This window comes from Somniosus microcephalus, chromosome 27 (assembly GCF_052327205.1).
Source record: "Somniosus microcephalus isolate GS21.2 chromosome 27, FLI_Smic_1.0, whole genome shotgun sequence".
Taxonomy (NCBI): Eukaryota; Metazoa; Chordata; class Chondrichthyes; order Squaliformes; family Somniosidae; genus Somniosus; species Somniosus microcephalus.
This window is the reverse complement of record NC_141013.1, coordinates 23077104-23093354: the sequence shown is the minus strand read 5'-3', so window position 1 is coordinate 23093354 and position 16251 is coordinate 23077104. Positions and strand designations below refer to the sequence as shown.

Genomic DNA, 16251 nt, shown 5'->3' with positions numbered 1-16251 from the left:
CTGACTGACAATAAATGAGATCAGTTAACATTTCATACTGTAGCCCATGGATTTTGATTCCATATTTAATATCTCTTATAATTATATATACTCTTAGCTGAATAAGAGACTGGTGATTATGCCTGTACACATTAAAGGTGTCATCAGTATTGTTACACAGTAATTTACAGTTGGTAAGCAACAAGACTATAATAGAGATCTCGATATCATTTCTGACTCAGACGAAATGGTGCGAGGTAGAGTTAAAGACTAAAGGTGTCATCTGAAAAGTGGTAGTAGTAACAGTGTAAGATTTATATGGATTTTTTTTTAATTTTTTTTTTTAAATTGGCAACATTATTTACAAATTTGCTTTTACAAAAGATTTGAACTTGATTTATAATAATTCAGAATTACATCTAATTTCCACAGATTTATAAATTCTTGTTTTCCTAAAAAAAGTGTCAGATTGTGATCAGTTCATCAGATTTCATAGGTCAACAGTTCTCACCCCCCTCCACAACTTCGACATCTTGTACCTAATTCTGTGATTTTATCTCCCAATATACAAAAGCTCTTTTCTTTCGCATTTTCTTTGAGGATCAAATTGGCATTTTGCATTCGGTCTGACATGTACAACCAGCGTGAATGCTGGCACACGTAATGCATTACAAAGTGAAGGGTGACTCATCTGTTTTGTCTTGCATAACCGTCACCTCATACATCATAATCAACCAAGGAAACCAAAGCTTGCTTCATGTTCTTTACATTCTTTGATGGGGGAATAAGGAGTTTGCTCTGTACTTCAAAAATTATATCTTAGTCACAGTTATGGTTCTAACGTAGCTTGCATCCTTCGCCTCCAGTTTACAGTGCGGTATAAGGGAGCGGTTTATCCCATTCTGCGACTTTGGGGTGTACTCAGTCAGAGCCACAGTTAGCACGGGCTACTCTCCACACATTCAAGGCTCAAATGCAGCACTGGGACAGGCCTAGAAACAAGTCTAAAGCTCGCTGTCTTGATTTTAAAGACAGAGAAAGAAAAGGGTTTGTAACAAAGAAAAAGCTGTTTATTTTGTAGTGTTGCTGGAAAAGGTGGGTTTCATTTCTAACTAAACAATAGATCGGACATTACCTCATGCCAGTGATAGAGGCAAACCAATTGCCAGCTAATTAAGTCGTAATGTCGGATATATTTTACTTTTTTTCCCCCCTTGCCAAGTGGCTGTAACAAACATGAGACATGATTGTGCATCTGTTCTGTATCCTTTTTCTTTGCTATTTGAGTGGATCAATACAAAATTGTGGAACCGTACACAATATTTCCAATTGGTGCCAATTAGCTTGGCACATACAGACCATCTTTAAATAGACCTACATGAGTGAAAGACAGAAATAATGGAAAGCTTGTGAAGGGAGTTTTAAGTTACAGTGCAACAGAGTAAAATTTAATACGCGAGGAGTTCTGGCTATTTTGGGGCGTTGGACTGGCACAATCTGAACCAGGGAAGGAGGAATTTGGGGCTGACCCGTTTCAGACAAACCAACTGCCATCAGGAAGGCAGCATGTCATCAACAGAGCAGATCAGGACAAAAATCCTTCTCTTGGGACACTTTGGCCCACACCCCGACAGAGCGGTAGGGTGTAGCTCGGACATTCCGGTGCCGCTGCAGGGCAGTCACCCCAGTAACGTTGTAAATGGCGTGGGCAGTCACCACTTTTATGCAAGTGACTCCTGGGATTTGGGACAGGGCAGGCTGCCCCGCTGAAGTCACACAACCGATATATCACAGTTTACATCGTCGCCAAATATTAAAAATTACCCCCATAAAATATTGGGGCAATCTCAGTTCAACACAAATTCTTACCTGCTTGGAGTCTGGGATCATCAAGCTGAGGCTGCTAGTAGAGATGTTCATTATTATGTGCATTCCTGCAAACTGGAGGTTACTCTTCCCCAAGATAGTAGACAGCCCTTTACTGGGAGGCTGCAAGTACAAACATAGCCACAGCAATTAGTCTTCTTAACTTTGACTTAAAAGGCAGAAAAGTAAGCGGTGTCACAATGAATGGTGTGGCAAGATGTGTGTTCACACCCGTGGGCTTTTATTCCTGATCTTGGCTAGGTCACCATTGTATCGATTTGTATGTGGGTTCAATGACGACTCATTTATGAAAGAGAATGTCTTTTAATCTAAAGTTTGTTCAACTCTGTTAACAGCATTACAGGAGACACCATGTTAGAGATCCATCTAAAACGAAACTAAAACTAAACTGCTTGTCTCTCACATGCCCTCTGCTGGTCAGGCATAAGTAATCAAACAGGCAAATACCATCACTATTTGCTGATATCATTACAACCATGGGGAGATGCTGAGTGGAGCTAACTATTTTCTCAGAGGGTGGGAGGGAGAATAAGGAGCATTACCCCAGCCCCCTCCTAGTGATGGGTTTCCAAATGGCAATGGTAAAAGTCTGGAAGGTCACCAAGCCTCTCAAGCTGGAATGGTACCCAAGGAAAGCAAAACTGAAAAATATTCAATAAACCTGCACTATTTAAATAACCCACCAGAATAATACAATATTAATTTCACACAAAAATATTCTTAAAAAGAGATACAGGTTCCAAATGTGAAATTCCTTACTTCCTGCAGCTTTCCCTCTCTCCCACAATCGATTGGTTTTTAACAGTTTAAGCTTGGTTTCTCTGAACAACTATTCTTGATTTACAAAGTATTCTCTTCTCTTTTCAACTTTGACCATATCCTGGTCTACACTTTGGCCCTTCACATAGTTTATTCATTTGTTTTAAACAAAGACTCTTTTAATGTGGACCATGATACAGATATTAAAAAAAGAGAGACTGTATGCGTTAGCCCAGAGGCGCTGGTGCTCATCCCCGAATCAGAAAGAAGCGAGCTTCAGTTCAAGGATACTTGGACACTCCAGCTTTGGCTCGGAGAATTGCGCCAGTTTTTGACCAAACTGTTCAAAGAGTCGTCCTGTGAAGCCTGGACGTTGTAACCTGGGGGCTGATAAGCTGACATGGAGCAGCGAACCTCAGAGAGAACAACACATGTTGTTGGCAGATAAGGGAGCAGTATTACTAACGGAGATGGAGAAGATTGCATACCGGAACAACAGAGAGGACAGCGAATGACGACAATTGACCCAGTCATTGGGGGGAAAAAAAAGGGAAAAAAACATTTTTTGGAGAGAGTAAATTATGAATTCTAGAAAAATTATATAGGTTTCTCAATTGATTTTCTAGATTAGAATTCATATGAAATATTGTATTGCTTGTTTAATTACAAATCAATTAACAGAGCTATATACAAACTGGCCCACGATTGTGTGTGTCACACTTAACATTGATTTCTATAAAGAACATGATTAAAAAGTATCTATTGGATATATATATATCTCATGCTAAAACTGTATTTACCTTTCTTCTCCTCATAGCCCCTTTTGCACCTGGTACAGCCTCACACACTCTGCTTATTGCTTCTCTGTGGAATGGAAATTATTACAATTATTGACAAGTGGCTTAAAAAAAAACACCCAAGAATAAAATTACTGGTGATTTTCAGGGCTGTAAAGTCACAGGAATAACGGCGGTTACTTTAGGACACCAACAGAAAACTCAAGGCACCGCTGGAATATAATTCATATACTGGTGACTAATGAGGTCAATCAAGAATCCTTGACTGGATAATGTCAAGCCTGAATTTCAAACATCTGAACAATCAGCTTGGCATCATCCAATCAAAGGTTCTTGATTAACATCTTTCCTTGCAATGTTGGTGATGCCCTGCACAGTAGTTCTTGCTCCTTCATTAGTTTCTCAACCAAAAAATAACAATTTAATTTGTGTATTTGGGCTCCTTCAAGGAGAGAGGATGAGGATGATGTATAACAAGTTTTCGAGTTTAAGCTTCCTGGCAGCAACAAATTCCCTACAATGGCAAAAACAATACAACTCTAACAATTTTGATGGAGGACTTCTCTTTCCAAACCAAGCTCCATCCCTATGACCTATTGGACCGTGGACCGAGACTATCCCCTTCGTGTTGAATGTGGAGAGATTTGGTTGCTGTGGACACATGACCCTTGGATCTTCAACACGGTTAGGTCTCACTTCACCTGTAACCCATAAATCATCCCTAGAGGAGAAGTAATCTTCATATAATTTTTGTGGGCTAGGTTTATACCCAAGTTCTAATGAATACAAAGTGCTCTATAAACACTTAAAAGGAGTATTTGTTTTAAGTTTCAATTAATCCCACTATTGTCCTTAGTCTTCAATCAATAGGAGAATAGTTCCTGTACCATAGTAAACCTATTAATGGGATCTGCTCTAACAAACGATTCACATAACCAAAAATAGATCATAAGAGTGTTACAGCACAGAAACAGGGCGTTGGGCCCATGAAGTCTGTCCTGGCATTTTTCCTCCACAACTCACCTAGTCTAATGCCACTCTCCTGTTCACTCCCTATATCCTTTAATCATAGATTCATAGAATGATACAACACAGACGGAGGTCATTCTCCCCATCGTGTCTGTGCCAGCTCTTTGATAGAGCTATCCAACTAATCCCACTCCCCCACTTTTTCTCCATAGCCCTGCAATTTTTTCCCCCATCAAGTATTTATCCAATTCTCTTTTGAAAGTTATTACTGGAATTTTCTTCCGCAGCCCTTTCAGGCCGTGTATTCCAGATCACAACAACTCACTGTGTAAAAAACATTGCCTCATGTCGCCTCTGGTTCTTTTGCCAATCACCTTAAGTCTGTGCCCTCTGGTTATCGACCCTTTCTGCCACTGGAAACAGATTCTCCTTATTTACTCTAGCAAAACTGTTCATGATTTTGAACACATCTATCAAATCTCCCCTTAACCATCTCTGTTCTAAGGAGAACAACCCCAGCTTCTCCACATAACTGAAGTCCCTCATCCCTGGCACCATTCTAGTAAATCTCTTCCACACCCTCTCCAAGGCCTTGATATCCTTCTTAAAGTGTGGTGCCCAGAATTGAACACAATACTCCAGCTGAGGCCTAACCAGTGCTTCGTAAAGGTTGAGCATAACTTCCTTGCTTTTGTACTCTATGCCTCAATTAATAAAGCCAAGAATCCCACGTGCCTCGTTAACAGTTTGCAATATGATTTTGTCTTTCCATTTTTTCAAGGCACTCCTTTGGCTTACTGGAATGGACTTGATTTTACAAACTCCTGTTTAAATATTTTCCATTGCTGATCTGTGATTCTATTTGCCAATTTTTCCTTCTAATTATGCTGGGCTGTGCAGTTTTTTAAAATTTAATTAAAATTTGCTTCCCCCCCACCCCGCCCCCCCCCAGTCAAGTTGCCTTGTCCTCTGTCTTTTTCCATTCTGTTCTTGAATCTAAATTATATTGTGGTTACCATTTCCCAAATGGTGCCCTATTATAAGATCGCCTACTTGCTCAGGTCAAATAGCACAGCAAACGTTACCAGATGTCTGCTGTTGGCAGCAGTTGCATTGGGTGCGGTTCTCAGCCAGACAGTTTTTCCCTCAGCAGGACGGTGGCGGTGGGGGAAGAGGGGGAAATTCTTGCTCTTGGTATGTTCACCATGGAGGATATTCATAGGCTTGTTTGTGCCTTTACCACTGCACTTCTATTTCATTGCTTCCACTTCCAAAGGCGCTTGAAGGACATTCGGACTTGTAGTTCTGATGAAAGCTCATCGACCTGAAACGTCAACTCTGTTTCTCTCTCCACAGAGGCTGCCTGACCTGCTGAGTATTCCCAGAATTTTCTCTCTTTATTACAAGTAACAGTAACTGGAATTGACCCGATGTCAGTGCATACATCTGCATTCATATACTGTAAATATATGCCAAATATTTTATGAAAGGCAGTAATTGATGTTTGGCAAAGATATTCTGCATATACAAGAAGTCCTACAACACATTAAATCCTTCAGATATAATTAATTCTATATACAGGACATATAAAGAAACACGCTTTACAACACGTGATACTCGTGCCTTGAAGATGACCCAGCAAATGAATGAATAACATTTTACTGAACACTGACTCATTGGGTACATGGGGGACTAGAATTGACACACGAGTATTGACACATGAGTGCACAATCATCTGGCGTTTTCAACTACAATTCCAGGCAAGTATCCACCCGAAAAAATGACTCCAGTGTTAGAACACTTTTGTGGCATAAAAGTAGAATATATAAAAGAGTCAGTGAAATGGCAAACATTCCACGATTACGTGGCAATTACTAACCCACTATGACTCTACTGTTCATGGGCATTTATATAGCACCTTTCACGACCACCGGACATCTCAAAGCGCTTTACAGCCAATTGGAGTGTAGTCACTGTTGAAATGGTCAGTAACAATTTTAGTGCCATTGAATTCTTCCGGTTTTATATACAAGGGCTAATTGACATGCAGTTTCATTCAAACTAGTAACTCAAAAAACTCTGCACACTGATTGAAATCATGATCCTAAGCCATTATTCTTTTGTATACTGGATAGAACTGCACATTCTTAAAAAAAAGAGTAAACCTGGGTTTTGGTACTAAAGTCCCCAAGGACCCTGTAAAATCCTGGAGCATCTTTTAAATTAGTCTTGACACTTCATTAGAGTGGCACAGTACGAGATGATCCTTTCTAGTGAATCTCACAATGCCTCCCTCTGGAATCAAGTCAGGACTCAACTCCAGAGTTATGCTGTCACTTAGAAGTTGCTGCAAAGCAGAAACGGTTTCACAGCACCACCAAGGTTATAGTGTACCCACAATCTAAGAGGGTTTGAGGCTTTTAAAAAGAGCAGAGGTGTGTGGGCAACATTGCAATCAATCTTTCTCGACAGAGTCACTAACAGACCTCACAGTGAAGATAGCATGCTGAGGACCCTGGGCCTGGGAGAGCACTACCATGGCAGGGCCAGGTTCCACCGGGTCTTCGCTCCATCCTCCCAATAGGGGGTTGGGCATGGATACAGGGGCATCATGCAGGCGGACTTGAACAATTAAGACTCATAATGTCAGTTTCCTAAAGATGTTTGAAATCCATTTTATTTTATTTTTAATTTCGGACCGTCTTCAGCCAGAATGACCCCCCCCCCCCCCCCCCACCCCCAGGATTTGCGGCCAGGGGTCCTGCCCTGCTGCACTTCTGGCAGTGGAATGGGCAATCAGGGATTTCAGCCCCTACTTGTCTATCCACCATGGAGTTGTGTGTGTCTCTACCTGCAGTAATTTGGTCATGGATTGTCCTTCAGATTGGGAGTTAGGCCACTCTGCACAGGTTGGCGCCATTAACACTGACTGAAAAAAATCGCTCAATAAATTTTAAAAGAACGCACATCAATAAATCAGATTTCATTGTCCAAATAATGATTCACTTATTTTAATCCTTGGTTTCAATGACATCAAATAAAATATTATTCAATTTCTTTCTTTGCGTATACTCACGGGCTAAACACGTGAGCAGCAGAGAAACAGTCAAGCAGTACGAACAGTGAGGAAACAAACATTTACTAATAAAAGTGAAGTGTCTACAATATTAAAACTGAAGCCCCTTTAGTGATGCAGTACTAGCTGATATCATTCATCTCCAATGTAATCTACACTGCATACCTGTATCCATGCTAGTTTTGTCTGGATAGAGAGAGAGATTATGTATGAATTTTCCATGATCAAGGCTTTTCAATTGAAGTATGCAATTTATTATTAGACATCCCTCATTTTCCATCAACTGCTAATAATTCTTAAAAAGGAATCAAATATTGAGCTGTAAATTAAAATTACCAAAAGGGTGACCTTGGTACCTTTTTGTGATCATAAAAAGGCTTCAATTGACTAAGTTACATGATGGCCATCATACCTTCATGTAAATTGGAAGCAAAAAAAGACAAAAAATCAATAACAAATTTCCTCCCTACTTCAGTTCTCTTCCGTACATCAGCCACTCTGGGTCATAGCTACCGATCCAGCAACAGCTCATTAATGGAAGCTGATGAAAGTAGATTGCAGCACTCCCACGCCTCCTCTCAATCTTCTTGAAACTCTGCCATAACTAATAGCCACCAAGTCGTGACCCTGAGCGTCTATTGTGTAACGGAAATAATTCTCTATGTGCCTATTGTGCTCTGTTCCGGTTCCATCAGTTGCTTCTTCTGGAGATATGTAATACGGATATCAATTGTTTTTCTTCACAAAATACTAACGCACTAATTTCACAGGCATTAAAAACATTTCTGTACATGTTGTATTGCAAGGCATTAATATGGTGACTAATATATTTTAAATTTGTTTGCAAGTGTCCCTTCAAATAGTTTAACCATATTTATGCATCATTTCAGTCCATAATACCTTAAAAGTATAAAATTGATGAATTGATTTTTTAATGCACGAGATCATTGTTCTAAAGAAACTGTCCATTTGTGCTGGAGACAGCCTGAATTTCTGGGAAAGAAAAATTCTATTGGCGCAAATAAAATCACAAGGTAAGAATCACAAGCACCAAGAGAGAGCCAGGTCAAGGCCAGTGATGCATTGGGTGGGTGGGCACATCCAGGCATACATACTGGCATACGCCCACCCACGGCTGCCAGGTGACCCCACCAAAGCTTGCAGGGTTGGAGGGTGGAGTCACAAAAAGTGGCTCTTTAGCATCTGGGGGCCCCCAGCAGAAGGGGCCGCATAATGTGGCACAACTGACCAAAGGTGCTGCCTTCAGCTGCCAAGGCCCCAAGCTCTGGAATTCCCTCCTTAAACCCTTCCACCTCTTTCTTCTCCTTTAAGTCACTCCTTAAAACTTACCTCTTTGACCAAGCTTTAGGTCACCTGTCCTAATAGCTTTGTGTGGCTTGGTGTCAAATTTTGTTTGGTAATGGTCCTGTCTAGCGCTTTAGGAGATTTAATATATTAAAAAGGTGCTATATAAATGCAAGTTGTTTTTCTTGTTATTGAAGAGTGCAAAGCCAAAGGTATGACTGAAAAACACCACCATTAGGGCACATGGACGTGAAGGGAAATGATAGATGCTAAAGCCACTACTGCATTAGCAAGAAAGGTCAATGAGGATATAACAACTTGTATTTATATAGCACCTTTAACATAGTAAAACGCCCCAAGGCGCTGCACAGGGGTATTTTATGATAGCAAATTTGACACCGATCCACATGATAAATTAGGGCAGGTGACCAACAGCTTGGTCAAAGAGGTAGGTTTTAAGAAGCGTCTTAAAGGAGGAAAGAGGTAGAGAGGCGGAGAGGTTTAGGCAGGGTATTCCAGAGCTGAGGGCCTAGGCAACAGAAGGCACGGCCACCAAAGGTTTTGTGGTTATAATCAGGGATGCTCGAGAGAGCAGAATTAGAGGAGTGCAGATATCTCGTGTGGGGGGGCGTTTGTGGGACCGGAGGAGATTACAGAGATAGGAAGGGGCGAGGCCATGGAGGGATTTGAAAACAAGGATGAGAATTTTGAAATCGAGGTGTTGCTTAACCGGGAGCCAGTGTAGGTCAGCGAGCACAGGGTAGATGGGCGAACGGGACTTGGTGCAAGTTAGGACACGGGCAGCAGGGTTTGGATGACCTCAAGTTTACGTAGGGTGGAGTGTGGGAGGCCAGCCAGGAGTGTGTTGGAATAGTCAAGTCTAGAGGTAACAAAGTGAATGTAAGGTAGAAGTGAAAAATCACTGGATTAAACCAATTACATTATACATGCCTTAACGGCAAAAGGTAGAATACAGGTGGAGGAAATTTCCATGCACCAAAATTGCCCTCTTCTCTTATGCTTAAAAGCAAACTTGCATACTCTTGGAGATAGCCGTGTGGACAAGTGCTCCACATGAAACAGCTGACTCCTTATGAACAAGAGATGCTTTAGGTGTTCTCAGGAGGGACAGCTAAGACGGCTGCAGGGATTGGAAATGTATGCAGAACCTGTGGTACACCGTGTCATTGATATTCTATGATTTGCACGAGATGTTAGACCAATAGTTCACACACACACCAATTTGGCGCAAGCAGATAATAGTTCATGCAATGGCAATACAGTAGGCCAATGGTTAAATGCGCTTATTTATTCTTAATGCAGCATACGCTCTCTTCACAGATTAAGCAGAACTCAATTGCACTCCAGCCAAACCTGAAGAACACCACCATTCATCAGGGTGCCAGCCAGCACTACTCCACTTGAAGCAGGCACCATCACAGATACACACATTGCAGGAGATGTTGTTGAGGGAGCCCAGGGTGCATCACCAACTACTAATAAAGAAGGGACATTCAACCACCACCAGAGTTGGAGATATATATGCTTTAGTGATCATGGCTGGAATTTGCCTACCTGGCCGGGTCTGGTGCGGGCAGTGTCCGTGGGGAGGGTGTCGCAACCCCGCTGCTGGATCCATCCCGCTGTCAAAAATTAACTTGCCTTAATGGGGCCTATTAAGCACGCCCGGCGCTTTATCCGGCCCAATGAGATGGAGCGGGTCTGGTGACGTCATTCATGACGCGTTTACAGCCGGGACCATGGCCACATTAGATTTGAAGTTTATTCTAACATAGTGCCGTCAGTACACTACAGCATTGGAGTGCTGCAAACACTGACAATGACTGCACAGAGGCAGAGGGCTGCACCCAGGCTCTCAGAGGACTCCCACCATATGCTTATGGAGGGAGTCAGAGCACGCAGAGGTGTCCTTTTCCCTTCCAATGGGCGGAAGAGACCTCCCCAGGAGACAGACACAGCCTGGTTGCAGATTGTAGAGGAGGTTACAAGCAGGGATGTGGTCAGGAGGACCTTGGTGAAGTGCCACAAATGTTTCAATGATCTCATTCGATCAGGAAATGAGAGTACAAAGCCACATTCAACTTCATCCTGCTGTGTCTCTCATCACATCCCCATCACGCTGCCTTCCCTACCCTACTCCTGCACACCCTTACTCACACACACCCTTACTCACACCAACATACCTTGCACCGACATCCATCTCTCTCTCTCTCTATCTATCTACATTAACACATCCCCATCTCACTAGCCACCCCTCACACTAATGCAACCATATCAACTAACAACACACAAGGGTAGCACTTGGACGTTTTATCCAATGTTTTTTATGTAAAGCTTCTGTTAATGTGGTGTCAAACATAAAAAATCTTTATTTTCAACACTTTCCAGTTGGAGACAGATTTGTGTGCACCTTTGGAAGTGGCTTAGTGAGTTGCAGTGAATGGTGAGACATAACGGTACCCCCTGCAATGTTAATGAGTGTGAAAGGAATGGCTTGGGCATTGTAGGAACACTTTTTGGTGTTGGTGTGGGGTGGTCCCAAGTTGGTGCATCATGTGGCAGCCATATGGGTGTACAGCGTAAAGTTAACTAAATCTGGCCTCCCGGGCAGCAATGTGCTTGGATGCTGATGCCCTCTGTCCTGTGCAGCATCAGGTGATGGCGGAGAAGGTTGGTGTTGCTGGTGTGCCTGGTGCTGCTGGTATGGGGGGGGGTGATCGTGATCCGATTCTGAGCACCAAGGTGAAACAGTATAAACAACCATGTTAATGGAATAGATGGCAGGTGAAGTAGAGATGACAGAAGCATTCCGTCAATGGTGAGAGAGTTCTTCCAATGAGGTGAGACTGGATGGAGACTTTGCTGGAAAGACTTGCAGCCTGCAGAATCTGTGCTGGAAATGGACTGAGCAACAGTTTCTGCCTGAGGAAAGTGATCATCTGTCAGGTGGGAGCTTTTACTGAACATTTGATGCTGTCGAGTAATCAGTTGGAGCAATGGCCACGGAACTCCCGCCTCATGTTGATAGACGTGGTTCCCGAGCTGCGCGAATCCTGTGGCCATGCAGGGAAATTTATAAAGGAAGTGAAAAAAGGCTCTCGAGTGCCTGTAAACTACCCGATAATCATTTCAATTGGGACGCCCGCCGCTGCCGGTCGGGTCGGCTCCGCGATGACAGACGCGCCTGGGGGAAAGGCGTGTGGGAGCGAGATAACAGCAGGTTCCTGACCTGCTGTCAAAAATAACAACTTTCCCACCCGACCCGCCACCCATCGCGCCTGCCACCACCCCAGAAAATCCCAGCCCTACTTTTCAAATGGAAGCTAGTATAGGATCGGAACTATATTTAGGAGTCACTTGCCTTCTTACACAATACATTGAAAGGTGGTCTGGGTAGTGTGAGGAGTCCAGTACCCAGATAAGTACTGCTATCTCCAACATGAGTGATGTGAAGCAATGGTCTTCACTGCAGTCTGGCATTAAGCATGTGGCAACACCAATGGCACCTGCAGTGGTGACATCAGTTATACAGGCCATAGGCACGTTAGCAGCATCTTCCATCAATGTTCCCATTGCTGCTATGCAAGCTCAAGCTGCAGTCATGGCCAACTTCAACTCACAAACAATCATGAGAGCGAGAGAGAGATTGCAAGTAGAGTTCAACAGAAAATCATAAACGTTTGCAATATTAACATTAGTTCACAATGAATCTTACTACAGCTGTACCTCCTTAAACATTCACAGGGATGGCCATCCAACCAAATGGCCAACAAGTCTCCCGACTGATCCTGCTGCCCAACCTCGTTCAGGTGAGCAAGTATTGCCATCCAAATGCAGATCTGTTTAAGATCTTTGAAAATATTTCTAGGTGCCATTCTATGAATAATGCAATGTAGCTTGCATACTACCACGAACTGAGAAAGTGCGCACATTTTGTATTCCTCAATTAAAAAAAGAAATTGAAGTATGTTAAGAAAAACCAAAATGAAAGGTTATTGCAGCCAGGGCCCCAGCTCTGATCAAGAATACCTATTGCTCGAGTTCTGCAGTGGCAAGTTTAATTTACTCTGAACTCCAATCATTGACTGTTCACTTTGGCCGAGGGAGAGATAAAACTGTCACTTTCCAAATGGCCTCCATATATTGTAGCATTCACAGCTCTGAAGTGTAATATCGCTGTAATGTGAAAACTTTAAAAAGATAGCTCTAACATAAAAGTCCAGCTATCATCAGTTTATCAAAGAGTGGGCTGTTTGCTAAAATGAAACACCTTTATAGCCTACTTTAAAACTGACAGCCCAGTCCCCTAGGCCTGTCTTGCCATTACAGCAAAGTATGAACATCGTAGCGGACACGAATGGATGACTTGGAAAAAAAAAATCTTGGGATTAGTGGTTGAAATAACATTTTGAAATTGAACAAATATTCCTAAAACACGATTTTATGGTTTACGTCCAATAGTTTTTGTAGTGGTGATACCCCAATAAAAGGGAAGGGTTGAGAGCACAGCACCAAGATGATGTGCAAAGCTGCTGAAATTGTTTGAACTGTAGAACAGCAGCACCATAACCTTTTTTTTTTGCAGCAGGTTACAAGGATGCAATGCACAGAGCGTATGTCTATAGAACAAACCTCAGTGCCGGTAGTGAACATGGTGAGTGTAGTATGCATTGCAAATCTGACAATTATCTCCTGCTGAATGGTTAGGTGTGCATAATCTCTGCATTTCCCTGCTTTGTAGTTGGCTAATTTCTACTATTATCTCACCAATCAGACTGCGTAAAAGCTTTCCTTTGCAAGAATTCTCTTCATAAAAGGTTCGATCAAGAAACTCCCCAAATCACAGTGCAGTAAGAGACTGATACAGATGATAGTTCCTCCATTATATATCCCTAAAAATAGAAATGTCATAAAAACACATTTTTTAAATATATTCTTGTAAAAAAAAAACCCATGAAAGAGATTACAAACTTAATCTCTCATCACTTTTGGTTGCACAGCCTGATGCCCCGTGATACCCTCAACCTCAGGGTAACTCTACTGAAATACTACGTTGCCCAGACTGGGCCACCTCACTCGGGTGAGCAACACAAGAAAAGCCATTGCATACAGAACCCGAATTGTGCCAGCTCTTTCTACTCCCCTCTGCACTGGTAAGTGACATGCCAGTAGGGAGCTCCCAGGTCACATGAACATGCTCCCAGCCCTGAAGCCGGTCTTAAGTGGTCCCAGGCTCCAGGTCCAACCAAGAACTCCCAAAGTCACTGGAAGAACTGGTGGGTCAATTATTTTAAAGAACTAACCTATTTGTTACATATTGTACTTATGCTTATCATTTGGCTTGTGGTTTTTTTTTTAAACATATTGTTAAGAACCTCTCGCTACTTATTTGTGGAGATTGTATAACAAGAGATGGCACAATGAGGTTTCTGTGTCCATGAGCTTTTCTTACATTACTCAGCAGAGTGAGGTGACCCAGTCTGGGCATTGTAGTATTGGCATTGCTCACAGAGAAAAATTAGATAACGATTGGAAATATCTGCTTTAATTTGTGCAAATCATGTAACAAGAGGCATTGGCACACTTCCAGTGATCGGATTCAGTAATGCATTTGTTCCGTTAGCCTGGAAATGTATTGAAAATGGAATCAGCCTCCTAGGATGTCCATGTGGAAAATATGGTGTAAAATATAAATGACATGCTCGGATTTTTATTATTTTTTTTTAAAAATCACATATAAAAATTCACCACAAAGACAAAGCAATCACTATATTTAAAAACATAAGTCAGTACACCGAGGAGGATCAAAGGCTCTATTTAAAAGACTGGATGTAAAGGTTCGCTTGTGTAAAACCTCACTCCATACACTAGAGAATGGGCTGCTTTTACAAAAAAAACAAATGCTGAATTCATATAATTGCTGAGCAGCGAAATATGATTGAGCAGAACTGTCTTTAGAAAGACAGAAAAGGCACAATTTAAAAACACTCGGGGGGGGGGGGGGGGGGGGGGGGGGGGGGTGGAATTCGGCTGATTAGCGCCCTAAGAGAGAGAGACTTCTGGTGAGATTCAATGCCGAGTGAAGGAGTTTTGGGTACGGAACAGCACTTTGCCGGTTCATTTTGATTTGACCTTCCTTGCATCGCTTTAGAAGAGACTATGGGGGCTGCACTCAGCTCTTTCCCTGGGCCTCTCCATTGTTCTTTCCAGCAGAATTGATGTACAGGTCTCTCCAGGCCGAGATTCAAGGCTGCAATGAGCAGGGTGTGGCTAGAGAGCAAGATCGACCCTCCCCTTTAAGAACTGGATGGCGCCAGTGTGTCTGTGTTCCATTGCTAACTGACATTACATGAGCTTCACCAGCGCTCCGAGATAGTGCCTTGCTCCTCAGTGTTAGCGCCTTGAATGAGGGGTGTAGCGCCTGATTTAGCGCCCAAATCACCTTCAGCGGTGATAGAAGCCAAGTTTGCAGTCGGAGGCGATAATTTTGCGCCCGGCCGATAATTGCGCCCGAAACGGGGCGATACCGAATTTCTCCGCCTTAACGTGTAAAAAATAGTACAAATTATATTGTGATGAAGGAAAAATAAATTTAAAGTGGCAACTTTTAAAATTGTATTAAGTAATTGGATTATATATAATTTGGATACATTATAAATCATTTGGATACATTATAAATCATTTGGATAAGCTAATATATATATTCACATTTAATAAAATATTTATAATTTAATGTAATTGCATACAAATATATAATTTGGCATATTTACATTCATATGTATTAAAATTATACAATGAGATATATTCCCAATTATAATTACATAATATATTTCTAATATATTTCTATACTATCATGCATGTATCTGATGCTCATTTTAAAAATTTTGAATTATATTTAAAGAGGTAGGAGTTGGCAAAGAAAGAACCCACATTTATGTAATGCTTTTCATGACTTCACGATGTCCCAAAGCACTTCACAACTAATGAAGTATTTTGAGAGGCAGTCACAGTTGTAATGTAGGGAAAGGCAATAGCCATTTTGCACACAGCGAGGTCCCTCAAACAACGACGAGGTAAAAGGACCAGCCAACCAGTTTAGTGATGTCGGTTGAGGGATTAATATTGGCCAGGACACCAGGAAAATTTGCTCTTCTTCAAAAAGTGCCTCGAGATATTTTACATCCACCGAGATGACAGATAGGGCCTGCGTTTAATGTCTCATCCGAAAGACAGCAATAGTGCATCGCTCCTTTAATACTTCACTGAAATGTCAGCATTGATTAGATACTCAAGTCTCTGGCGTGGGGCTTGTACCCATAACCTTCTGACTCCGAGCCAACAGTGCTACCACAGAGCTAAGGGTAAATGACTCATTTATTTATTTCAGTTTTGCTTGTAAGCAGTACATACAGCGCTAAGGGGAAGCTAGTTCAATTTGAGGGGGCAAATTTGGACCTA

At 42.0% G+C, this 16251-nt stretch overlaps 1 protein-coding gene across 3 annotated transcripts in view; it reads right to left on the bottom strand.

The window, feature by feature from the left end:
- LOC147100065 (SHC-transforming protein 1-like) overlaps nt 1–16251 on the bottom strand; it is a 91658-nt gene that overhangs the window by 33399 nt on the left and 42008 nt on the right. For all 3 annotated transcript variants that reach the window (XM_085968691.1, XM_085968690.1, XM_085968689.1), the window contains exons 3-4: nt 3426–3489; nt 1849–1968 (exon numbers count right to left, since the gene is read on the bottom strand). In XM_085968691.1, coding sequence (XP_085824817.1) covers nt 1849–1968; nt 3426–3489 — 184 coding nt within the window. The remainder of the gene's footprint in view (nt 1–1848; nt 1969–3425; nt 3490–16251) is intronic.